Raw genomic sequence first — 25,909 nt, forward strand, 5'->3', positions numbered from 1 at the left:
TCGTGCTCGTTCGTTGGGAGCGAAGCCCAAGAATCCACGACTCGGAGGCCTCGTTAACAAGTCGATACAGTCTTCATAAGTCCTTTCCGTATAGAGATCTCGCGCTCCCTAAGCATCCTCGAAGATCGTGTTACTGTTCTCAATGACAAACTGTATCGCAAGGTTCTTTGCGTGCATGTCCGTCATCTCGCGCTCAAGGCTCGTGTCACGCATGATGGTTGGCGCAAACACGACAGCCAAGTTCTTGGGAGACATCTGACCAACTGTTAGTGACTGTAGACGAGAGCAATAGTCAAGGCAACATACCAAGTTCTCTGGTTCACGTTGAGCAACGCGTGCAAGATGGAACATGAGGAATTCAAGACAATCACGATGCCTTTGAGGCATCGAAGCAAACGTCTTACGTAGGTGATCGCTTCGTTCCATTTCATCGACAATAGCTGTAGGCTGTTAGCATCCCGTCATCTGACAAGCCACAAACGAACTCACCATTTGATTCAAGAACTCGCTCGTACACATCAAACGTGAGCAAGGGGATAGGAAGTTTGCGGAAGTATTGCTTCAGCACACTGGTAACAGCAGTGATATCCAGATCAGGATCTGAAATATCAAAGTTCTCATCCTTGCTGAATCCGTCCTTGATCATGTTGACCTGAGAGTTACCACCAGTCTTTCGGTAGATACCTTCCTGGTCCATTCCTCTTAGTTCCACCTCTTCTATACATCTTGTGACCACGCTAGGAATCTGTCGGCGCTCATGGTCAGCTCGCTCTGCGAGGTCAGATCCAAAGAGAACCGTGGCTGGCTCAGCTGCGTCAACGTTGTTCATAGTGCCTGCAGAGCCGGACTTGGGCACGGCGTTCTTCTTGCCGAAGAATCCAAACCCTTGTCGTTCACGCTCACGCTCACGTTCTTCTTGTCTCTTGGTTAGCGCTGCAGCTGCACTGTGCTTGTCATGTGAGTTGACGCCGTTGGAGGGAGGCCCAGCAGGCGCTTCGACTTGGGCCACAGTCATATTGTAAGGCATTCCAATGTTCTCTCCGCTCAGCTGGCCCTGTTGCTGCATCCTCTCACGGTCGTTCTGGAATGCGACGACAGCTCTGTTGACACCCTTGGCCACACCCTGGGCCAATCCCTTGGACCCCTTCTTCCAGTTGAACTTCTTGGCTTGGCCCTTTCGGACTTGAACCACAGTTGGTCCGGCTTCGACGATTGGCTCTTCATCAGCAGGAACCAGAGTAGCACCCGTTGAGAGACTAGCAGCATCGAGGTTGAGCGAAGAGTTGTTGAGGCCACCCTTGCCTGGTCCATAGATACCCAGACCGCCAGGAGACTTAATATCTCCCCCAATCTGTGACTTGAAACGTTCCTGGATCTGATGCGTCAAATCATTATTCATATCAGCAAGCTGTGCATTCTTCGACGACAACTGCTCAAATTCAAGCAGAGCACGGTCTCGATCCGCGATGGCTTGATCCTTCTCTTCGAACAACAGATCCCGCTCTTCGTGTAGCTGCTCGATTGCCGCTGACATGGTCTGCTTGACCTTGTCAAGCTTCTGAACAAACTCCTTGATTGCTGAATCCTCAAGATCCCGGGGATCGATAGGTGTCTTGGTCTCCTTTGCACGCTCGACATATCCGGCCAAGACCTCCAGCTGTCGAATCATAATCTCAGTCTGGGTGTCGAGAACGGAAACTGTCTTTCGTTTTTCGACCAGCTTCTTGTTAAGGCTCTTGAGATCCTTCTCAGTAGTAAACTGCCTCTCGAGCTCCGCAACTCGCTGCTCAGAGTTCCGTAATTGCCGCTTAAGAAACGCAGGATCGTCCCCTGACGCCAAAGACATCGGGCTGCTGATCTCCTGTGCATGATAATCGTCGGCAACTGGTGTTCGTGGCCAGCGAGGCGACTGTGTCGCTCGCGTAGTCTCGCTAATGCTTCTGGCATGGCCAGCTCTGTTCGATAGCTGGTTGGGTGACTCCACGCTGTTGGTGCGCCCATGTCTGACAGCGTTGGAAACTCTACGGAGGATGGAAGTTGAGCCTTCGTCTGTACCGAGGATACGCGCCATGTCCTCGTCCATACTAAAGTCACCGCCGCTGCTCCATCTAGGTAACTTTGGCGAGACCTTGGGTGAGGTGCCGTCGTCCTTTGACTCCTTGCCACTAGGGTGGCCCTTGTTGTTCTGAGAGGCTGGAGGGATAGGAGCTGAACGGGGCTGCATGTAAGAATCGGTAGTTTTCTTTTGTGTGGGAGTCTGGCGAGTGGGTGTAGGATCATCGGTAGTATCCTGTCGGTTTTGTCGATTGTTGCCATTCACTACCTTTTGTCAGTATATCAGTTTGACTTTTGCCTAAGCGAAAACTTACCATTACGTCCTGGGGCAGCTGGAACTTCCTTTCGCGTAAGAGGCTTTGCATTCTCTGGTCTTGAAGATGTTCTTGTTGACGAGTCCATAGATGCACGAAGCTCATCCTCGTCGATATACCTCGACTCTTGGGATGAGCGAGACGCGGGTGTGGTGACGTTGCTATCAGTGTGTGGCAGGCCGCCCTTACTAGGCCCGTTGCTAGTTCTCGCAGAGTTCGTCTCTGCAGGTAGACTCGAGGATTGTGAACTACTCCTTGAGAGAAGCTTCTTACTCTTGGGAGCCTCCTGTAACTTGAAGTCCTCCGTGGGTGCGCGGCGACCACTTGTCTTCTGGCTCTTCTCGTCTGTAGGGGGCGAGCGTTTACTAGAGTCGGTTCGCGAGTTCTTAGAATGCTTGCGATCAGGAAGCTTTGGTGCAATGTCGTGCTCCGAATAGGATGGTGCGCGCCCTTTCTCCTGGAAAGCAATATGTGGTGTAGAGGTATGAGAGTCGCTTCGTTTCTCAGACGCCGGTTTTGCAGCGCTGAAATAGTCCTTCGACTTGCCTGACTCTGGCAGATTATCTGAAGTTGATTTCGGTGTTGGGTGCGGGCTTGGGTCTAAAGCGACCGAAATCATGAAGCTATCGGCGTCGTTGGAAGTATTGTCGTTGCGGGCCATCATAGTCGAGTTTCGGTTGCTTCGATATGTTGTAGCAGGTAAACTTAAACCATCAGGCTTTCGTTCAGGAGAGCGAGCTGGCCTGGAACTGCTCCTAGAGGACGACTCGTTACGACCGTGATTTCGTGGACGAGGCGAAAGCTCTGTAGCAGTATCTGAATCAGGATCGACCCGATCGTTGGAAAAGGCATTCGGTGGAATGGCGTTGGCGGGAAGGGCGGGCAGTGACTTTTCCGTGATCATAGGTGAATGCTCTTTTTCTCTTGCTTTCGCTGCAGCTGCAGCTTTAGATTTTTTCCGTCTTCGTGCCATAAGAGTTTCGTGGCAGCCCATGCAGAAGATGCCTTGTGAAGTCCGGGCATATCGTAAGTTCTCGATTTTGCGTTTGCAGTTGCGACAGCGGAAACATGTAGCACAGAACGCCTGCTCCCCAGTCAAGATGGCTAGGTCTTCAATCTTATTGCCGCAGGCGCTGCAGCTATATGTGCAGTTGTTGCAGATGAGTGAACCATCTCCGAGAAGCAGTAGGTTCGCATCAGAGTCGAGCAGCGTGCCACAGGTATTACATCGAAAGCAGTCCAGATGCCATCGGTTACCGGCTGTCAAAAAGTCAGCTTGCCCAAGGACACGGCGAGATGATTTGCAATCTTGCGGTGAGGTACGGATGATCATCGTGGATAACAGTGACACATCCCACTAGACCAGCTAATGCTGAAAATTGTAACGTACCTAACTCGAACGCTTTTCCTTCTTCGAGGATCTTCCAAGCCTGTTAGCAAACCATTCCCCAGTGTTCTTTAGGTTGAGTAGAACAGCATACCTCTCCGCAACCCTTGCAGGGGAAGACATCGTCGGTGTCATTGTCCATTCCAGGACTCTCCAAGTAATCCTCCACGATGCCGGCCATTGTGGGCAGTTGTGTTGAGAAGCAGCAAAGATTTGTCTTGAAACTTGGGGTGAAGCGATCGAGATGTGGTGCTCACGGCGGATACGGCATTCAAATACGGGGTTGTTGCAGCCCAAGGTAGCAAGCGACACGACGCAGCTAAAGAGCAGGCGTCATGGACGAGGTCGTAACGGAGAGCAAAGAGGTCGGTTGGACCAAGAATCGCGGAGCAAATCGTGGGAAAATCGACGGAAAAAGGACGTTGTTGAGGCGGTCGGCGGGCGGTCGAATCGGAACAGGGTAGCAATATTTTGTTGATAACTGTCGCACGGTAGTGGCCCTTCAGTAAGGGCGACTGACAAGAACTTTGAATGGAGTTCAAGAGTCAGGAAGCAATGGACAGCCCAGCAAATGTCAGGGTAAGGTCAAGGCCAAGCCAGCAGACAGCGAGAGAAGTCGACGGAGCCAGGCCAGGGGGCGTGTGGAGGGTTTGATGAGGACAAGGGCCTGGGTGTAGAAACGGACCAGGGGCTTCTAACGATGGATTCGCTAGAGGAATGTCGGCCAGGATGGAGATGAACAATGCAGAAGGTTGTATTCGCAGATTCGACGCAGGAGGAAAAAGAAGCGAATGAATCTTTATGTACGAGAGAGAGAGAGAGCGCGAAATAGAGGCTAAGCTAAGCGATGTATGATGGGCGTTGTGTTGTATGGAGGGCTGTGTCCTGCTCGATTGGATCGGCGTATAACGGATAGAGCTGAGCTAAGTGTAAGATGGCGATGGAAGCAATAAAGAAGACGATGAATTCGGCGAAGACAGAGAAGACGTAACAGAAAAGGATGACAAAGAGATTTCGTTGGAACTCCAGGTCAAGTACAGCACAGCAGCATAACACAGCACAATGATAATACGACACAACAAATGGAAGGCAAGAAAGAGACAGCAGAGCAATCTGATCCGGATATGTCGTGGTCCTGGTTCACCCAAGGAGACTGTGAGGAATGAATGGAGACGGACGTCTAGTGAGGTGGGATCCGAATGTGGATGGGATGAACAGCCACTGACTGAAGGGAAGTCCCCAGCCCCAGGGCAGTGAGCAGAGGGCGGTGGGCCAGCCCAGGGGATCATCCACTAAACCTGGCAGGGACGGAGAATGGAAGGCAGCCCAGCGAGAGGGGTTACAGCTTAGGTTCAAGGGGAGAGCCCGCCCGTGGAGGGGAGGGAGGGGACCTGGGGACCTTGGGCCAACGCGCTAAACGGCCCCTAGTTAGCCGTTCCAGGCCTGGGCGGGTTTAGCAGCTGTGACCAGTGTTCTCCAGCCCGTCTCACGATGAAGGATGTTCCATCTGTCAAGAAGAAATGTCAATGTCAAAGAGAATTGAGCGGTCGGGCTCTTACGCTGAAGGAGCAGGGTTTGGTAGTACATCAGGGGCTAATCTCTAGTGCTATATGTGTACACGCAGCTTCACACAGGATTCGGATTGAGTGTTGTTCGCCGATATGTCGTCAAATACGTTGCTTGTCTCACCCAAGCTATCTGATAAACCTCCGACAAAACCAGTTCACAACCTTCACATGCTTGGGTCTAATTGGATTGGGTACTTTGTTTTAACTTTACCTGGCTTACAGCCTAAAGTTGAATTGCAACTCCTGCAAATGCGATATGTATGTCCAAAACTGTCCCTGCCACTTCACGACGGCTATAACAGGGAGAAGGTTATTGGAATGATATTGACCCATGTCTCAGCAACCGCCGTGTCGGAAGATAGTTACTGTAGGGCTCTTGAGCAGGGTCTAATTTTAATTGGGAGCTGACGAATTGCATACGTTGTCTATGACTACGGAGCATTTATTTGAGTGATTGAGAATTTAGTCCGAGTCTTGGTGAATAAGGGGGCGTTCTAGCTAGCATTCGTATGATTACCGTGATGCTGCAGATGCGAAGTATAAGGTAGCTGGTAACCATGCTGATGAGTCTGAATACATACAAGGTATGCAGATTCACTATTGGGCATCAATGGCATTTCATCTGTCCAGAGAAGATGAAATACAGAATTGGACATGATTGACAATCTCTAACAATGATGCCCGTCACCAAAACTCCCCTCAAATTCGTTCAATCTCCCTCTCATCTCCAGCCTCAAGACGGTCTTCAAACTAACACCCTCCACCTGCAGAGACGCCTTGGCTAGCGTATGCCGCTAGACGCAAAGACCCAGGGGCAACAAACCAGGCCCCAGGGGGAACCCAAAGCAAGCTTTTCTGGCTGAAGAAACAAGAGACGGCACACACACTCACACTCACGCACGCGATGTTCACGGAAAAGCCAATGCAGAAAAGAGGCGCTTGTGGCGGCCGCGGCTGGTAATGGACGGGACCTTCATGGGGGGATGGATCGAAACTTGTCCTCCTCCGCAGTGTCGATCCGATGACATGAACCCCGCCTGCAAGAGTAATAAAGACCGCTGACGACGGGGAGACATTGCTTTTGTCAGATATCGAATTCACAATGGGCACTCTTCTAGAGTCTGCATGGATACAAGCTCTGAGAAGGGATCGTGGAGCTAGGGAGAGCTGCCGAGACACAACCCACTGACCTCTACTACTGCAGCTACCCATGGAATGAAGTGAATTTCATAGACGATAGACTTGTGGCAAATCAGCCAAAGCTTCCTTTATTCAACCGTCAAAACCTACTACATATTAGGTTGTGTTGCACAAGACGGACACCCGCCTAAACACGATGTTAACCTCGACGCAGCTGCAAGCAGCCATATCACTTGAATTAGGTTCAGTGCATATGTATGTATGTATGTATGTCTTTGTTCATTAATTCATTAATAGGTAAAAGCAAGGGTACGCATACATGGCAAAAAGACGGTAAAGCTCGTGTTGCGTTGTCGTGATGGCAAAAGCTCCGCTGTTTCAGACAGAGTGGTTTTTCCCTTTCCCTTTTCAGTTCAGCCTTTGCGTAAGGCATTGACGAAACGCATATCATGAAACGTGTAATGGGATGAGAGGATTTAGGCCCTTGCTACTCGGTAGAATATGGATGAATGCCAGTCATGCGAGTTGAGTGTGCTCTCCATTTGGAGAGTAACCTAGCATAATACAACGTCGTTGGTTGACTTTTGTTAATTATGTACCATTGTTTGCTTGCTTGCTTTAGTGTTGTACTTGTATCTATTTTGGGGGTTCCCTTCATAAGCCGGGCCTCTCCTCTCCTTTGTCCAATTCCCATCATGAAACCCACGACCCTGAAAATATACTTGATGCACGTGTTAGAAAGGGGTATAGTCGAGTGGACATGATTGCATGGATCGGTTTCGTGAGCAGGGGTCCTCTTGATAGTGACTGGAGCATGTCACGACCACGACCGCGTCCCTGGAACTTTTCAATCTCCCCATATGAGACGGGACATCTTGTTGAGGAGAGTAACATTGAATACACAGCTGACAAGCATAAGCATTACACCCTCAGCCTTGAACCTTACCATTGCTACTTGCGGAAACCTCCATTTGCAACCCTTCAAGATTACACAGCCTCGTGATACTGATGGATGGGATGGGTTCACCAAGTCAACTCTGATGTGACACGTCTGACTGATCTTCTCTTCCTTGGGTCCGATCACTTCCTTTGACAGCTGACGAGGCATATCTTGAAACTCCCGCTCCATCACCATCGCTTGTTTCAAATTATCGACTCTTCAACTCTTGGGCCACTCTTTCGCTCTTGTTTCCCATTCTAGCATTTTTCGCTCTACTTCCGAACGCCATTTGTCCTCTCATTACAAAGCCGCGTAGCTTAGAAATACTTTACCTGTGCAGTATTGCCCGATCACACAAGAGTTTCATGTTTGATCGTCGTCGTACCCTGCGGCAGCTTCGACATAACGTTAGACTAGCCCCTTGATCTATCCGTCACTGGTAAGCGCGCCGGTAACTTACACCGGATCACCATATTCGATCTGACAGATGTAACGTTCATACCAAGGCAGGAATAGGCATATGATCACTCATATATATGCTGCTAAAACCGACAAGCTTTCGGTTTTAACACACGACAAAGGGTAACTTTCCGTCATGTCACCGCCAAGTTTGTAGGGGCTACTGGCTTGACTGTTTCAAGACCTGGAGCTGTCACTGATGGCGACAAGTCATCAGCCCGCTTACATATGCTGTATATGGAAATACTCGCAAGCTAGTCCTTGTTAGATGACTACATCATTGTAGGTATTCTAAATTGTTGATGACCGAGGCACGAGCAAAGAACAAAGTTTGGGTGAAGCATCTCGAACTTACAAGTGTCTCGTCATGTCCTTCTTCGAAACCTTGTATTAGTGAGAATGATACCAAAACAAAGGCCAAGAGTTTCCAAAAGCCAATAAGAGAGATTCACACGGACTCGACGTTGTCAAGTTGCGACAAACTCAGCCGTGGTCGATCATTGGTGGTTCGATTGTTGAATTCGATATTTGTCGGCCGCCGATATTACATGGAATGACCTAGTAATAGCAAGCATTTATCAAGATCGGGAGTGTTGCTTGACACAAATAGATCTAAATCCCGTCTTTCAGCTTTTCAGGCTCGCAGTTTCACTGGCAGGCCAACTTCAAGACAGCCTACACCCAGTTTTGGTGATCTGCTCGTAGGTACATACAATACCATTCAGAAAGATACATTGTCCTGCTGTGACTTGACCCATTGGACCCAAATAACTGTGACATGCCCATCACATCAATATGATGCAGCTTGAAACGTCGACACGGCCTCACCGTGGCCTTGCTGCAGGTACCGATCGTCCTCACACCGATACGACCTCTGCACTGGCCTCTCTACCATGTCTCGTACCGCGCCAGAACCAAGAAAAGCACTTCGAATTTGTTATGATCTGACCTTGTATTGATTCGATTATAGCGGTCATATGGTATCAAACTTGTATGTCAACTTTTGTCTAACCCGATAACAGAACCTCTGAACGCCCTCAACGCAGAATTCATGGTTGGTTGAGCGATCTCTCACGCAAGCTCTCACTTCTCAGCAACAAGCTTCCTAACCTTATCCAACAGTATAGAACTCTCTCTGCCAAGTTTCTTGTTTCCATTACGATCCCTCGTCTTAGCCATGGCCTTCTTGAACTTCTCCCTCTCAGCAATCTTCTGTGCCCTCTCTTCCTGTCTGCGCTCAAACTCCCGCCGCTTCATCTCGGCCTCCTCCTGGCGCTGTGCTGCTTTGGCGAGTTGCTTGTCGTAGTAGCCTGGTCGTCTGGTGCGCCGTCTGTTGCCATCACTAGTGGGTTCACCGACAGAGTTTTCCTGTGCCTTGGCTTCATCTGCAAGCATGAGTTGTCGTGTGGGGTGCATCTCCTCGCCTTCTTCCTCAGGTTGCTTGTCCTCGCTGGCGTCTTCTATGGGAGCCTCATCTTGGACTGGCTCGCTTGTCTTTGGTGCTGGCGCATTTTGTTGCTCACGGGCTTTGATCTTTGCATAAGCCTTCTTCACCTTGGCCTTGTGAATCAACTCCTTCTTGACTTTCGTGACTGTGGTTGAATGTGAGTATGTGAAGTGAATGAAAATTTTCAAAGGTGAAATAGGAGAAAGGACAAACCTTTTCGTCGCCAAGGACCGTCTGGTAAATTCTCTGGGCCGACTCTGAAGCCATGCTTAGGCTTCTTTGCCTCTGGGGCAGCATCGCCGCCTTCGTTTTGATGTTTGGGAGCCATGATCGTGGCGTTGTAAGTGTAAGAGGATTGTCGTTGATGAGAATTGAGAAATGTCTCCACTGTCTTCGGTGAAGGAGTGGGTCCGATACTCACCGTGACCGACACCGTAATTAACGGCACTTGTGATTTTTAGGTTGGTTTCTCGGAGAGTTTCGGTGGAGCTGCGCCGTAATCTGATCAACCAAAAGGTACATAACAGAAAGCTCACACGACTTTGCTTTGTTCATCTTGTTGTGTTACTGACTCAAACGAATACGGCTTGAGGACATCATTGGTCTACAGTTGTAAGTGGGCTGATGGAGGAAGATGCTGGTATAACTATTTCGGGTTGAGGATGCACTGCCAGGTCACACAAGAGAGAGTCCATACTGCCTAAAAGTCAGGTGAATGGCTGGTCTATGGACTGTTGAGCTTCCTGTAGAGCTCAGCAATAACAAGGCACAGCACAGCATGTCTCGGTGTTATGCTCAAAAGTACTACACGTCAAAGTCTGCATCACCCATCACACGATTACAGCCAATGCATGTTAGGAATCCTTTTAGTAGGCGCTAAACGTCAGGTATCCGCAAGGGACGTGAGCACTGTAGATTAGCGTGGGTGAAAAGTTTCTTTTTCTGCTGTGCCTTGTGAGCAATAAGTTGAGATGCTTCATCATAGACCAAGCCAAAAAGGTCGTTAGTTTGGATTTGGCATATCTGGGGGGCTGTTCAGTATCTCCACCTCACGAACTGTAGGTCACTTGATGGTGTTGAAGGTATGAATATTGAGTATTACATGGTAAACTACCTACCTGTAGTGACCACAGTAAGATATCATATCGCCTCTGTTAGGACTCGGTATAACAAGAGATCTGAAAGCGTTGTTCAAATAAACAACTCCTCTATCTTGTGGCATCTATAAACATCAAGGTACATGACTTACTCTCTTGTTAGTCTTTGTTCTAGCGTTAGACTTGTTAGGGAATGATTCACACATTCACCGCCATCGGCCCCCAGTTGGTGATAGAATTAACGTCGTATCATAACTGCTTGTACCCGGACGGACCTGGACCTAAACCTAGACCCAGACCCTGTTGATTTCTGCCCGCCTCATCTCTCTCTTTCTCAGTCTCTGACTCTCGTTAAACATATGGCCTTTCTCTCTCTCTCTCTCTCTCTCTCTCTCTTTCTCTCTCTCTCTCTTGACACAACTCATCTCGTCTACTTATAAGCCCATCTCCTCTTCTTTGCCCTTTCTAGCTCTACCCGGGGGAAGACGGGACCGCCCAAGACTCACTCCATCGTCAGTGTAACTGTCGTCATATTCGGTGGATGACGTCCCACGATACGATCCCAGATTCCCCATATCCCATGCTCAGATTCGCATTCTTTCGACCCACGCCGTGCCTGGCTATTGCTCTAATCGTCCTCGTCGCATGATACATCATTATCCACATCTCTCGGCTCATTAATCAGACCCTTTCTCTACCTTAGCCACTCCCGTTGGATGCCAATATCAGCAACTAAAATCCCTGCATTGAATCACCCGTCACCTTTTATAACACCACCTCTCGGCTCTTTCGTCTTTCTTTATTCATGACGGATTCTACTAAGAAACTGCACGGCTGCTGTTACAGCTATTCAACATCGCCGTCATGCCTATCTTTCAAGCCGATCTAGACAATCACGATTCTATTGAGCCAGCAGCAGCACCTATTGAACTCCAAATACCACCCCCAGCTCCGACGCTTAGACGTCTTTCAGAGGAGAGCATTCGTACCGACCTTTGCGAAGGGCCTATCTTTGAGAGTCCACCACAGTCAAGCACCAACAGTCCCGAGAGAACCGAATGTGCTGAAAATGGGATATCGGATCGAGCTTCTCTAATCGAGAGACTAAAGAGAGCTCAGTCTCCGACCTGGATCCCAAACCGTCACGTGCGTTCTTCTGTTTCTCTGCTGTAGAATCCAAATTCTAACGGTCTCTCCCAGTTTGACTCTATTATTCAGCACCACGCTCCTCCTCCTCCTCCTCCTCCTCCCGAGACAAAGCGACCTCAAGCGCCATCAGAGCCTTCACTACTTGCGCCTGCCCAAATCACACCCGAAAAGAACGACTCCCAACCCGATTTCGACAACAGATTACGCGATGGCCTCAGCATCGAGCGACCGAGATCGGCCCTACACAGCGGCAACTTCACCGAGGAGGAAGCAGTAGCCAAGGATCGTGCGGCTCCGAAGAGTAGATATCCTGCACCAGCAGAGACTTCATGGATTGCAACTTCACCACCGAGACACTATACGCCGTTCCAGCACGACAAGGGAATCCCATTTACAGGGAGTGCAGAGAGTTTCCGATCAACTACGTCGCCTCTATCCTCATCTCTTTCGTCAAGCTTTGTGTATAAGCCACCTACTAGTCCTTTGGTTCAGGCTCAGAGCTCAGAAGAACACGACATGTCTTTACCAAGAGATGGATTTGGATACACTGGGAATAGTCGCTATATGCCAAACTCGGCTTCTTCCTCACCGTGGATGTCTCCATCGCCACGATATTCTCTACCACAGCGTGTCCCTTCGTATCGAAGAGAAGCATTCCCATATCAGGCACATCAACCTCGAAGATCATTGACTTCAACTCCAAGCTTCATGCAGGCCGGTGCATCTCCGCCAACGCCTGCTCTTCTTCGACCACGAAGATCTTCTCTGGTCGTAGAATCTTCGCCACTTCAGCACGCATCTATGGTCGGATCTTATGAAGAGAGTATTCTTCGTGGCCGCATGTCTACGACCCCTTCTAAGCCACTGGACTTTGTCGCTCAAATCGGCGTCTTGGGTAAGGGGAAATGCAAGTCCAGTTTGAAGTGCCCGCCACACGTTACTCTTTCATTTCCTGCTGTGTACTACAGCTACAGCAGCACCTCTCATGGTAGATCAAATACTGATGACGGGCCGAGTCCTTATGTTGGTCAGATTGACCTTGAAAACGGTCTTCCTAATCCAGACGATGAACATCGGGCAAAGAAGAAAGCACAAAGCCGATTTGCAGACAGGAAACCCAGCGAAGACGTGATGGATATCGGTCTCGATGATCAAGGATCTGAGCAAATCTCACGTCGAAATTCTCGAGCCAGCCGCAGGTCCGGCTCTGGCTCCGCGAAAGCCCCTCCAGGCGGAAGCTATCGTATTCCGGAGAAGGGGCAGATCCAAATCATTGTCAAGAATCCGAACAAGACTGCCGTCAAGCTGTTTCTGATTCCCTATGACCTTACGGGCATGGAACCAGGCACCAAGACTTTTGTGAGGCAGCGCAGCTACTCAGCTGGTCCTATTATTGAAAACGCCCCTGCAGCGTCCGAAGTAAATGCCAGTGACCGCCCTATCTTGAGATATCTCGCTCATTTGCACATTTGCTGCCCTGCCAAAGGGCGGTACTATCTTTACAAAAGCATTCGCATTGTCTTTGCAAACCGTGTACCCGACGGCAAGGAGAAGCTCAGAAATGAAACAACGTGGCCAGAGCCTCGCTATACTCCTTACAAACCCATTCGTCTGATGCATCCTCCGCTGCCTACCCACTCCGGTCCTGGAGCTATGCTAGCCGCTGAAAAGGCGTTGCGCAGACGTAGCGTAGGGATCTTCCCTGGCCCTTCGTCTCAGGCTTTCGATGCCATGGACAGCATGTTTCGAGTCAATGATTCCCCTACTGGCAGCTCTGCAGCGGGTAACACCCTGCCACTTGACCCGATTCCTTTCTGTCTTCCCGGCCGCGTTCGCACAAGCAGCGATGTTAGTAATAGCACAGGCACAACTGCCGCTCTTGGCAACGAGATGCGTTCTCCTGGCTCATCCCAAGCCAGTCGTCCTTCGACCAAGGACTCAACCAATGGTTCACCATCGGGACCTGCGCTCTACGAGAAGCTGAACAAAGGCGAACCTGGGTACGGCGGTAACGCCTTCGCTCTCAACAGGTCTGGATCACTTGGTGGTGCTGAAGGTCTGCTCTCGCAGCGCTTGCGTTCCCTGGGGGTCAAGCAACCATCACCTCCAGAGACACCCAACCGGGATGACATGTCTCCTTAGACAAAAGTTAATTAAGTAATTGCATGTTTCAGCATGCCTACCGTACATAAAGCGCCCTCGTTGAAAGGGTCTTATTATAGCCAAACATCTGTATATTGGATCATAGAGGGCATCGATTGCCCTGGATGGCGTTCTTCTACCCCGTCTAATCATTAGATTGGATCAAAGGGACCTGGCCAGGAGTTATATTGCTTTCAGGCGTTTGGTGTATCTCGATACCAGGCAAAATCTGCCATAGAAGGTTTAGATAGTCAATTGAATCTCCACACTACGCGACTCTGTCATAATTGTTGTGGAAGAACTAACCAGAAATTGACCATACTTTGAACTTGAAAAGATCAACGTGTTGGTCATGGCTTGAATTTTCTATTGTACAAAAAATAGTAGAATCTTTTGGTTTTATACACATAAATCTGTTATACATAATCAGTCATCATCAAACATCTGCCTCCTCAACCTCTCTGCCCGCTTCTTAGCCATTCTCTGGCGTCTTTCTGCTGTGTGTGCCCAGGTTTTGCTCCCATGATGATTAACATGCGAGTATGATATCTTCGGTCTCGGCTCCTCGCCGTGAATCTTCTGATCGTAACGATCCCAGAACGCGTTCCAGTAGCTGAAGCGTTGGCGGGTGACCTGATCGTCTGGTTGTTCGGACCCCATTGCCTTTGCTTCGATTCTGACGTCGTCTGATGCATTGGGAACATTGAGTGCTTGGTTCAGCTCAAAGTGCGCGTTGCGTCGAGAATGCCATAAAGTGGCATACCGTCGAACTCTGTTGTGCAGCATTTCCCTCCATGTCTTGTTGTCAATGACCCTCAGGGGCTCAGATGCCACTCCAAGGTTCTTCTCGCGCTTCGTCTCCTTCTGCAAATCTCGGAGCAAAGCCTCCTTGACCTTCAGTAGAGAATGGTAAGACAGACTTTGAAGTACTTTGTCGAGTTCACCAGGCGAAACATCTTTACCGTTTACGACGTATGCCGTAGGCATCGACTTGATCTCTGATGTGACAAAAGCATGGTGCAGACGTGGGCACTTCTCCTCAAGAGTTGATAGCACGCGAGAAACGTCCGCAGACCAGGCTGCCATCTTACGCATCTCTATCCACTTGTGCTGCAGACGGTAGAGGAGATTGTTGGGTGGTTTCAGGGTACGGGTATTTCGCATCAAAAGCGCGTTGCGCCGAGGGGGTGCCCAGCCTTGCCACCCTGGCATGAGCATCTTCTCGCACCAGTACGCGGCACGCTCAAATCTGCCCATGTCAGAAAGATCACGGATAATGCGTACCCAGTTCTGCCGAGTCAGCTTGAACCCAGCCTCGGTAACCTTGTCGACGGTCTTGCTGAGAAGCTCTGGTTCGTTTATCTTCTTGAATGTTGTTGCCACTTCGTCCACAGCACGAGACAGAGAGTATTCGGCACCAAGCATAATGCCATCACCTGAGCGTTTCTGGCTGGATGCAAGGGCACTTTCCCATGTCTTGTCCCACAGCGAAATGGCCTCACGGTATCTCTGATCGGCGTTAAGCGAGTGTATCAAAGCGGCCATGACATCAGGAGGAAACTGCTCGCTCCTGAACTCGGGGAAGATTTCAACGAATAGACTCAGCAATTCTTCAATGGAGCCAAAGTCTCGAAGCTCGGTAAGTAGATTGATCGCTCGACCAAGGAACTTGGTTTCGGCTTTAAGTCTTGCGAGATTGCTGGAGTCGGTCGCTTCAACCTCCTCGTCCGGCATCGACTCCCCTGTCGTTTTTGCTGTCGCAGCAGCCTTTTCGAAGTACGCGACAAATTCCTTAGCCAAATTCTGGGTTCGCTCAACACCGGGTTTCCTCTTAACGGCAGCGCCGACGAGAGCAACCCAAGCACTGAAGGTAATAGGTAAATCTGACTGTTGCAGTCGACAGAAAAGACTTTCAACAAGCTCGTGCTGTCCATTACGAGCAGCTCCAGCCATAACGGTAGCAAAATGCGCAGGGGTGACAAGGAATAAACTCTCCTCAACACCACGCTTGAGTAAATTATAGGCGGAATGGATTTGGTTGACTCGGATAAGCGCCTGGAGAAGAAAGGTGTATGTCTCATCATCCCATTCCACGCCAAATTCTCTCATGCGCTTGAGTAGTTCATAAACCTTACTGATGTTCCCCTCGACGCCGTTGAAGTTGATAAGCTGGTTCCAAATAGCTTCCGATATGAGCTTACGATGGGTTAGCTCAATGCAAAGGCTCTCGGCCTCAAAAAGAAGACCATTCTGGCAGTATGCCACCACCAGAGCCAGACCCATTTGTATGGAGATAGGTACCTCAGCTTCCTGTGACTTGTTGAATACTTCTAGGGTAGTCTCCAAATCACCCCTTTTAGCAGTCATGGCCATGGTGTGTGCATAGGTGTATGCATCCGGCTCGTGCTTTTCTGCGATATCCTCAAACAGTTTCATGACAGCATCATAGTCGTTGGTCCTCATGTAAGCCTTGAGATATGTGTTCCAACTGTCGAGGTCCGGCTCAACACCGTATTCATTGGTCATTTTGTCCATCTCTTTCTTTGCATTCTCAACGTCTCCAAGCTGGGCATATACGTTTATTGTGCTTCGGAATCCACGGGGGGACTGTACCACTTCAGGAAAACCTTCGATGTACTTGGGCCATAACTCTTTGACGGCTCGCACATCACCCCTCTCAGCGTAATACTTCAGAAATTTTTCATACCCCCATTGATTGAGCCCGCCTTTGTAACGAATCCAGTCGTCTTTAATTTCTTCAAGTCTGGCAGTCCTCTTTGGAAAGCAAATCTTGAACATGCCACGTAAGACAGTCATCAGAGGCTGTGCGTCTGGCAGTTCTCTGAACTTCTGGTAGATAGGAACAAGACGTTCCATGGTAGCCCGACTCTCCTCTTTTACCATCCAGCGATCGATCATGATGTTCAGGTACATGTTGTATGCATCTCGATCCTTCAGAGTCTCAAGAATAACTGTCGCATGCCTGGGGCGGCACGGTTCTCGTAATGCCATGTTGGCAAAGAACTTCCGGAAGGAGGACAAGGCTAGCGAGGCAACAGGGTCTTTCCTGATCTTCCTATGCTGCTCTGCGCCTTCGCCAACCAGATAGGCTCGAAAGGAGAAGTAATGAGATCCTTGTGCAGGAAGAGACGCAAGCTGTTGAAGTCGTTCTAGTTCCGGGGCTAAAGCATCGGGTCTTCTTTTGATGCGGCTCTTGTAGAATGAAACCCATACTTCCAAAGCTGCCGCCCATTTTTTCGAGTTGATCGCATCCGCCATTAAGTATTCAAGTCCGCGGTTCAACCCTCTCGTTTCCAATCCCGTTTTGAAGCACTCCACAGCCGAAGGAAGATCCCCGGACCGTAGAAGCAAGATAATTCCTGCAGTCAAGGTGTCGTTATCCCATGAGTTTGGCGGGATTTGGCGGAATATTGAGAGGGCTCTTCCTGTCTCAACGATGCTGTGAGAGCGGGACAGATACTGTACTACCTGGCCACGTAGGAAACCTCTTTGGTCATTGTCTAGCACCGAGTACTGGTCCCAAACATCTTGGAAATGGCCACCCTTTCTATCCAACAGCTGTTGGAGTTTCCGTACTTGCTGCAGCTCTGGCTCAGCTTTGGAGCTCACTGTTGGCTTTCCACCAGGAAACAGAGTTGGGTCCTCAGCTATGTCGGCTATCTCGTAGCGTTGTGCCGTCTCGTGCGATCGCTCAGGCTGATTAGGAGCCGTCGTTTCGGGGTTTTCGTTCTTTTCATCTGCTTGATTCGTATCGGTCGTATTCGGAGGTATTATCGATGAGTATGCTCGTCTTGTTGGAACGATTGCTGTTCTTTGCGCACACTGAGAGTTGGGTAGTTCAGGGTAGAGATTGCGTAAGAGAGGAAGAGTCGATTTTGGGTAGAGGAAGTCGAGGACTAAGACGGAAGCAAGTAGATTTGACTGTAATTGCTTTGTCTCCGGTCCGGGGGCGGCAGCTTGAGCAGATCCTATAGAGCCTGGCAAGAAACTAGAAAGGTCGATAGCAGCGGCTCCATGTTGCCAAAAGCCTGTATGTAATCGTCGAGATCGAATCGAGGTCTTGTGAAATATGCGCTGGAGACTGCGCGACTCCAAATTCGCAGCTGTTCGCTCGAGCATTGAAGTCAAGGGGATGATCTGTATTATGTTGAAAGGTTAAGGATAGACGTTGTTCATGCTTGGTGGCAAGTGGACAAAACCGAGAAGCAGAGATCCGAATTGAAGAGCCTCAGAGCTCGAACCGATAAAGAGCAGTCGTACTATACACACGGCAGGGCCGTAGAAGTGAGAAAGAAACGTTCTATCGAATATCGCAAATCATAAAGACTCCAATCGCTATGTATCGAAAAAAAAAAGTTCTAGCTCGGTCCTCACAAAGATCGAAGTCGTTAACATCAGCCGATATCCACCATGGAAAATGGCCTAGGGATGTTTTGTGACCAATGAAATGATCTAGATGGCGGTTAGCGGGGTCGGCCGTTTTGCCTCCAGGGCCCTCTGCAATCATCATCGAGTCTAGAATTTGTGGTTCTTCAGAGGATCTTTTACTGATGCCTCAGTACTGACACAACTGAAGTTATAAAATGTCAGTGTTCTTGTTTTGGAGACTGCAAAATTCAAATACAGAGGCAAAGATAAGCACATTCAGAGTACTGATGGTTACCATCACTGGGCGCTTGTTTCAATATTCATCAATTTATTCTGGTGGATGTCGATCCAGGATATCTTTTTGCTCTCACATACCAGTAAAGGCATCATACAAAATCTCATAGCGCCGCCATCTTATCCATATATACGACGACGTCAAAGAGATCCAATTTCCCAATAATGAAAAACACCCACGGGAACCAATATCATGACACAATCTGGTAACTCCGAGATAACCAGCTCTCAGTGCAATAGAACCCAGAAAAGAAACCAAAGACAGTGCAGTATCCGGTCATCGTACATAAAGAATTAAGAATATGGGGTATCGGTCTGGTTTCCGTCTTTTTTGTGTCTTCATAACCCACTCAAGGGTGATAAGACATCAGCATTTGAAGGCAAATTATGATATAGACTAGCAATATCGCTTTTATGCGTTGGACTTGGCCTCGTCTGTGGTGTCAGAAGAAGAGGCTCGGACCTCGTTCCGTAGTCCTGAAAATCCATCAGTGGAATGCTGAGCTGAGAGCTCCATCTCCAGCCGAGGACCCCGGCTCTGGCTCCGAGTTCGCTGCCTTCGTCGAACTGGTCTATGCTGTTGGAGTTGCTGCTCGACAGGAGACGCAACACGGGAAGGACAGTGTTCTCGGCGAAGGCGAGCATGGAGAAGTCGACGTCTTGTGGGAGATGGCACCCTTCTAGGTGAGGATGGTCGAGATGCGTAGCTCAGAGCTGGAGATGCGGCCCGACGGCGAGAACGGCCTCGCAAGTTGCTGGACTCGTCTGCTGGAGCAGCTCGGAATGAGCGGACGCTTCCTCGGGTCATGCTTCGTTCTCTCTTACGGCCTCGTAGGACATCGTGATCGGCATTAGGGGAAACGATAGCTGGCGGCTCAGCGTAGGATGAAGAGCCGGGTGCAACTCGAGCAGTCATGTTGTGCTTTCTTTGTCGTGGTGTGTGATGGGAGTTGGAGTTGGGTGGTTGTGGAACCGCGGATAAGTCAAGGCAAGATAAGGTAGATAGATACGTTATATGCAGAAGATAGAGAACAGAAACGGGCAGGTCAAAGTAGCAACGAAGGTATCGAGCCAACAAATCAATTCTGTGATGTTTGGGGTCACTTGAGCAACGAGTGGTGGTGGTCAAATGTGAGTAGACGTGGCAGGGATGAGCATATAAGTCAAGGTCAGTTGTTTGTTTTTGCCTGGACAGTTGATCAAGAAGAGGATGAGGGAGGTAGAGGGCCTCACTCGGGGTTTATAAATAGAGGATTACCAAGAAGAAAAAAGGATGTAAAAGGGGGACAGACACCTCGGGAATGGGACTGTAGTTCCATGGAAGGGATTGAAACCTTGAAGGTCCAAGGGATGGACCCGGCGGAGGGTTAGACTCAGTTAGAGGGTGTAGGCTGTAGCGTCAGGTAGGTAGGTATAGGCCCGTAGCGAGGAAGCCAGACGCTAGAGTTCCATTAGTGAAGTGTGGGGTGCGGCATTGACATCCGGAGATGGCCCCCGTTGTTTGACATGGAACTTGCAGGAAAAATTGGACTTGGGGATGCGTCTCATCTCATGGTTTGTCCGCTCAATCGTCTGATGGAATGGTCACTTTTTTGTTGCACTTGCTTACGAATAGCGACCCCTGAAACGCTGTATTTTGTATTTTGTTTGTTTGTTTGTTTGTTTATCTGCCGCTGTCTAATGCTTGTCACGTATGCAAAGCAATGACAATATCATAATACTTCATGCTATAAGCACATCTACTTCATACAGTATGATGATGCAGCTGAATGGACGTATGTACTGATAAGCTGATGGTGTTACAGACAAGATCGGCCTCACGTTGGCGCTGAACTCTGTTGCTTAGCCTCACCTCGCAGGATCGAACCTTGAAGAGCAGCATCTTGTTCGCACGATGAGGCGCCAAGGTATCTTCCATTGCTTTCCTTGCGCGGAGCAGGCCGTTGGACAGACTGCTACGCTACCTTACCTTTGCAGCAGTGTAGCAACCTACCTATCCATAGGTGTACCGGTATAACTGGACTGGATTGGCTTGGCCCTCCCTCCAAGGCAATTCGTCAATAAAAGCCATACACGACTGGTATGGAAAGGCTTCACTTCAACCCCAGACACAGAAGCTTGAGCTAGACGATCATAACCGAACTAGAGCTGACGAAACATGACGATGCATAACATGACGTACAGGCCGACGTATCAGCTCTGATGTTATCTGTGCCTGTATCATTTTCAGAAGCTGATTGCCAGGTTACAATTACAAAATATCTGGCCCGAATCAGCAACTTGGTCGTCAAATACTGCATAACTCATGAGATAGTGGCCTGCAATTGCCTTTTTGTAACCGTCATCATCAGCAGTTTTAGCCATGTGTTTTCCAAGGTTGGCGTGCTTGGAAACCCTCCATCACAAGTTGCACGCGATCAAAGGAGTTTTGTTAGCGCCCAGGCACTCCAATGCTACCAACCAACTCAACCAAACCCATTCTCGTTAGTTCTAGGTACAGTGTGTATGTATGGACTGACTGTCTTTTTAGATTGGCGGCTTCGCCTCCAAGTGGTGGCGTTGTCGAAGATTCCTTGCGTCAATCATTTCAGTTCGTAGATATTCTAAAAACATCCGTCAAACGAAAACCCCCAAGAACCTCGGCTTGTTCCGAGCAGTGGTGCAGATTTGTGAGGTCACACTAGGGCCGAGACTATTCTACTGATGCTGTCCAACGCTCTTTGGTTGTGGAAAGTTTAAAGGGGGGAAGGGCAAAGGAAATTCCGTTTCTGCTGTCACGGGAAACGGAATGGGAATTGTTGGGAGTACGGAGTCACTTATTAGACTCTCGGGTTGATGCTCCGATAATACGATAAACTCTGCGTCGTTGTTGGTTAGAGTAGGCAGCTCCGTAGGCGGCCGTGATCTGTTGTTCGGCGGACTCAAATGTCCGTGAGGCCGTTCCTCCGTATTATCAGCCGGACACTTCGGCCCCTAATATGACACTTGTTAGTGGTATTTGGAGAGATAAAAAAGAAAGGAGGTGAGCATGAAGGGATCCAATGCAAAGAAATAACAACTTCCGCGTCAGTCAATAAGAAATCATGTTAAGTTCATGCGCCGTTCCTCAACCCAAAAGATCATCATCACTAAAAGCCAATCGATCTCAACTCCCTTCCGGGTCTTGGTTAGGCCCGGCATCCGCTCAGGGGTCAGTATCCACCAATCACTTCCGGCCCCAGTTCCCAGGCCTAGGCTCACTGGCTGTGGAGGCTGCTCTGCCTGCTGCTGTCAACTGGAGTCTGGCTGGTTTTTGGCCTGTCACAAGCTTTGAATGGATGATGTCCACGACCTGGAACCTCAAACAGGCACGCATCGTCATTCTGTAACCAGCTTCGTTTTGGTTGTCACTGCCAACAAAACCCCCAAGGACTTACAGATACTTGTTGCTGGTTCGTTTCTCTTCTCGATACTGCCCTTTTTCACCTTCTCTTCACTACTTCCTTCTTGGTAAACCATATTACTCCTTTTTCTAGAATAACAACAACATCCTTCTATAATCTTATCCCTCCACCCCCCTTCAACCTAAATCAACACGCGTCACGATCGAGTAATCGAACAAATTCTCCATCAACGAACCCAAGTCCTAAGATTTCGACCTCTACCTAGGGAATGGCCTTGAAAACATTCTGATCCCGCCCCAATCACTCTCTATCTCCATCCCCATCTTCATCCGCCTTATTCCCATCCGTCGCCAACATGCCTCGATCACGACCCGCAACAACAGGCTATGAACGCCTCGCACAGGCCGACGACATCAGCGACGACTCAGATGAGGATCCCCTCTCCCAATCTTACGCATCTCTACAGCCCGCGGCTGCTCCACGATATGCCCCCGTAACTCAACCGCGCCATCGTTCTGGCATGGCCAGTCCCAAATCATTTGCCTCGTCATCGCAACCCAAATTTCGCCATCGTTCAGGAAGTAGCGCCGGTGTCGACCTCAAGGCCATCAATGCTCGTCTGGAGCGATGGGCAGACGAGATCGCTTCGCGTTTCAAGCGCAAGGGGAAGAACCAGCAAGGCGAAGAGGAGCGCCTTGAAATTCACTATTCTGTCTTCCAACCTCCCGAGGGTGTTCGACCGGTGACCGCTGAGAGCATTGCGGCGCCGCAGGAAGGCGTCATGACCAGAGCAGAGTTTGAAACTATCGTGGAAAGCGTACGGAGTGCTATTCGGCAAGAAATCCACCCGAGTATGATTTCTCAAGGCAGTTCTGGTAGTTACTTTGCCCGAAATCCCGATGGCAAGATTGTCGGTGTTTTCAAACCCAAGGATGAGGAGCCATACGCCGCGGGAAACCCCAAATGGAACAAGTGGATTCACAGAAACTTGTTCCCTTGCTGCTTTGGAAGAGCCTGGTATGTCATCTTCGCCAAGACTTCCCCTGTCATTGCTAATGCTTATGCAGTCTTATCCCCAATCTCTCTTATGTCAGCGAAGCAGCTGCCTACGTACTCGATTGCCAACTACGAACACATCTCGTTCCATACACAGACGTTGTATGGCTTGCTTCCAAATCCTTCCATTATCCATTCTGGGATCGCCGCAAGTTCCATCGCAAGAAGAAGCCTCTCCCCGCAAAGCCCGGCAGCTTCCAAGTCTTCCTCAAGGGTTTCAAGGATGCCAACGTGTTCCTTCGTGAACATCCTTGGCCGGATCAATACTGGTCAGGATTCCGTACAAACGATGGCCAGAGTAAGAAGAAGAGGAGATGGACCGAGAGCTGCCGTCCATCAGGAAACGCCTCGCCGAATGATGGATACAACAGCGACGACGAAGAAGCTATCCAAGCCGCGACTCTTTTGGGTCCTGATAACTTCATATGGACCGACAACTTGAAAGAATCTCTGCGGGAAGAGCTTGAGAAGCTAGTCATTCTTGACTACATTATGCGAAATACAGATCGTGGTCTGGACAATTGGATGATCAAGGTTGATTGGGAGACAGGCAAGGCCTCGATAGCATCAGACCCCATCCAAATGAACATGGAACCCGTCGCAGAGGAAGAGGGCCCTCGGCCTGTTGATCTTTCACAACAAGGGCCTCGTGCTACGAGGGCGTCATATCCTTATAAGACCCAGAGACCTATGAGCGCCTCAAGCCGACAGCCAGCAGGAAACGAGCCAGCAATTACCATTGGAGCTATTGACAACTCATTGTCATGGCCCTGGAAACACCCCGATGCCTGGAGAAGGTTAGTGCATATATCAACGCTGTGAGAGGTATGCTAATTTGTGTGCTCAGTTTCCCCTTTGGCTGGCTTTTCCTCCCCGTCGACCTCATCGGAAGGCCATTTTCTCAAAAGACACGGGATCACTTTTTACCATTGCTGACTTCCACATCATGGTGGACTCAGACGATCCTCGCTCTCAAGAGGGTGTTCCAGATGGATGTTGATTTCCAGGAACGCATGTTTGCTAAGCAAGTCGCCGTAATGAAGGGTCAGGCCTGGAACGTCGTTGAGACACTCAAGACTCCTGATCATGGCCCTCTTGAACTGACCCGCCGAGCGAGAGTTTGCGTCTGGGATGATCTAGTTGACGTTCCTGTTGCTGTTCCTATGCGCAATACGTCCTCGGAAGTCCGCCGCAACCCCCACGTCCGTCAATCCATGGATGAGGCCGACATTGCTAGTTCGGCTCCGACCAGTAATCCTCCAATCGAGGACCTTCTCGGTCTGGCCAGTGCACCCGCCGATATGCCTCATCCAGGTAGATTCGAGCTCTCATCTCCGACAGGCGAGACTGCTCAGTCACCAGATGAGCTTCCCCCAACCGAACCCAACCTCCTGGCACCAGCGGGGCAGCAACAAAGCGGTGGGGACATAGGCAAGCGTCCCACGGTCCAGGCAGCTGGGTTTAGGAACAGCTACCAGGGTCCCGTTCGTGCACTCAACATGTATGAACCAGCACGCCAGCAGGCACCGCGACAGCAACGAAGATATTCATTTGCCAACGCTGCTGCCCGTCGTAACAGCAACACCATCGCGCAGCAGTATTATGGCGATAATGAGAACTACACCGACGATCTAGAAGGTGACCTAGGATATGCTGCAGCTGAGGGGCAGATGGGCAACCAACGCAAGGTCATTGTTGAGCGGCTCGAAGCCGTCAAGAGTAGGAATCCCGTCTTCACCTGCTGGTAGGGGCCTCAACCTTGGCCGCAGTATTTCTTTGCTTTTGATTTGAACGGCTGTCTGTCCTCAGAAACTGCAGGCATTGGATACACTATCTCTGTCAAGGTCTCAGCAGTCACGTCACCTCACAGTGTGGCCTTCCCAATATGACATTACGTGAGGTTGCATCCCTTATTAAGGCCACCTTAATCTTATAAATCCAGGGGAAACCTGTTGAATCCGTGCAGTTCCTCTCTTGGCCAATATGCAGCTTGTTCGAATATTTGGTTGAGCATTACTGGTTCGGGATTTATGTGCATGATGCTGGTCACCGGGAGGTTTCTTCCAGAGACACAATGGTCCTTTTGGAACACTTGTCTCACTGCAAGCCTGTGTACTATCGCTACGAAAAGAAAAAACAGGCCGCCCAGGTTTGCAAGCAAGCCACAGAATCCAATCTGACTTGCATGAGGAGAACTCGAAAACCAAGCGAGGATGTGTGCGAGCAGAGCGGGGTCAAGAGCTGACATGTCATTGCTGTACATTATGGTTCAAAGGCCGTGGTACGGAATTTGGTGTGCTTATCCTGGTACAGTATTCAGTGGTGTCTTGGGGTTTTGGGCTACAGAAGCCACATGGGTTATGATGATAAAATTTAGATGTCGTTATGATAGCCCACCGCAAAATAGAAGGATATGGATAAAGGCTATAGACTAGCCCATTCATTTTTTAGGCATCATGCTGTAGCATCCATGACTGAGTTCATAGATACTGTTGGCATCTTGGGTCTTCCAGAATGCCAGACATACTGTGTTATCTTTGCTGGGGAATAAAAACCGAACGGTGTGGTAAATCCCAAGGATTAGCGGAACAGTGCCCGTATAACCACGCCCACCAATTTCCCGGGTTTCTGGTCAGAACCCGAGAGTCTGGGTCGGTAAACCATGGCTTGAGCATGGTTCCCCTGTCTTCGTAGTATCAGCCGTAGCGCATAAGCGTTCTACTATCGGTTAGTTGGCAATAGCGATTCAGACAAAGTGCTACCAGAGCTGAATTCTGTTTGCTCTGCAATCCTGCATATCGGTGTTCTGCCCAATCCACCATGTCCTGTGTTGGAACAGGCCGCGGATAAGTTTATCCGAGTAATGGAGCTATCATATGAGGCCGCACCACGTAGTCAGAAAAGTAACAGTCAGTTGGCGATCCTCCTTTGGCATGCAGCCTGGCAGCCTTTTGGATTCGGCGTTATATTATGTTTATCCCCCCACAGACTCCATGATGGCGGCCCGTAGCGGCTGTTAAAAGGCTGCCTGTGGGTAAGGTAGCCACTGGACCCTCCGAAGCTGTGTGTGACAGTTAGGACGTTGGATC

At 49.6% G+C, this 25,909-nt stretch overlaps 6 protein-coding genes; 2 read left to right on the forward strand and 4 right to left on the reverse strand.

The window, feature by feature from the left end:
- Positions 1-108: 108 nt before the first annotated feature.
- Positions 109-3,937, reverse strand: FFUJ_04954 (related to GTPase-activating protein beta-chimerin; the record flags this gene model as incomplete). XM_023571698.1 has 6 exons in its annotated part: positions 109-255; positions 307-440; positions 490-2,319; positions 2,370-3,629; positions 3,760-3,790; positions 3,851-3,937. 6 exons carry the CDS (start codon positions 3,935-3,937, stop codon positions 109-111), a joined length of 3,489 nt encoding a protein of 1,162 aa, XP_023425959.1.
- Positions 3,938-8,946: 5,009 nt separating this feature from the next.
- FFUJ_04953 (uncharacterized protein) lies at positions 8,947-9,638 on the reverse strand (the record flags this gene model as incomplete). XM_023571699.1 has 2 exons in its annotated part: positions 8,947-9,455; positions 9,524-9,638. 2 exons carry the CDS (start codon positions 9,636-9,638, stop codon positions 8,947-8,949), a joined length of 624 nt encoding a protein of 207 aa, XP_023425960.1.
- A 1,633-nt stretch (positions 9,639-11,271) lies between these two features.
- On the forward strand, positions 11,272-13,698 carry FFUJ_04952 (uncharacterized protein; the record flags this gene model as incomplete). XM_023571700.1 has 2 exons in its annotated part: positions 11,272-11,553; positions 11,608-13,698. 2 exons carry the CDS (start codon positions 11,272-11,274, stop codon positions 13,696-13,698), a joined length of 2,373 nt encoding a protein of 790 aa, XP_023425961.1.
- A 426-nt stretch (positions 13,699-14,124) lies between these two features.
- Positions 14,125-17,838, reverse strand: FFUJ_04951 (related to coxI translation protein CYA5; the record flags this gene model as incomplete). The annotated part of the gene is made up of 1 exon (XM_023571701.1): positions 14,125-17,838. One exon carries the CDS (start codon positions 17,836-17,838, stop codon positions 14,125-14,127), a length of 3,714 nt encoding a protein of 1,237 aa, XP_023425962.1.
- Positions 17,839-18,793: 955 nt separating this feature from the next.
- FFUJ_14890 (uncharacterized protein) lies at positions 18,794-19,297 on the reverse strand (the record flags this gene model as incomplete). Its single annotated transcript, XM_023571702.1, has 1 exon — positions 18,794-19,297. One exon carries the CDS (start codon positions 19,295-19,297, stop codon positions 18,794-18,796), a length of 504 nt encoding a protein of 167 aa, XP_023427111.1.
- A 2,822-nt stretch (positions 19,298-22,119) lies between these two features.
- FFUJ_04950 (probable LSB6 LAs17 Binding protein) lies at positions 22,120-24,568 on the forward strand (the record flags this gene model as incomplete). XM_023571703.1 has 3 exons in its annotated part: positions 22,120-22,781; positions 22,832-23,617; positions 23,668-24,568. The coding sequence occupies 3 exons, from the start codon at positions 22,120-22,122 to the stop codon at positions 24,566-24,568; spliced, it is 2,349 nt and encodes a 782-aa protein (XP_023425963.1).
- Positions 24,569-25,909: the final 1,341 nt, after the last annotated feature.

The sequence above is a fragment of the Fusarium fujikuroi genome, chromosome FFUJ_chr02, assembly GCF_900079805.1.
Source record: "Fusarium fujikuroi IMI 58289 draft genome, chromosome FFUJ_chr02".
Lineage (NCBI taxonomy): Eukaryota > Fungi > Ascomycota > Sordariomycetes > Hypocreales > Nectriaceae > Fusarium > Fusarium fujikuroi.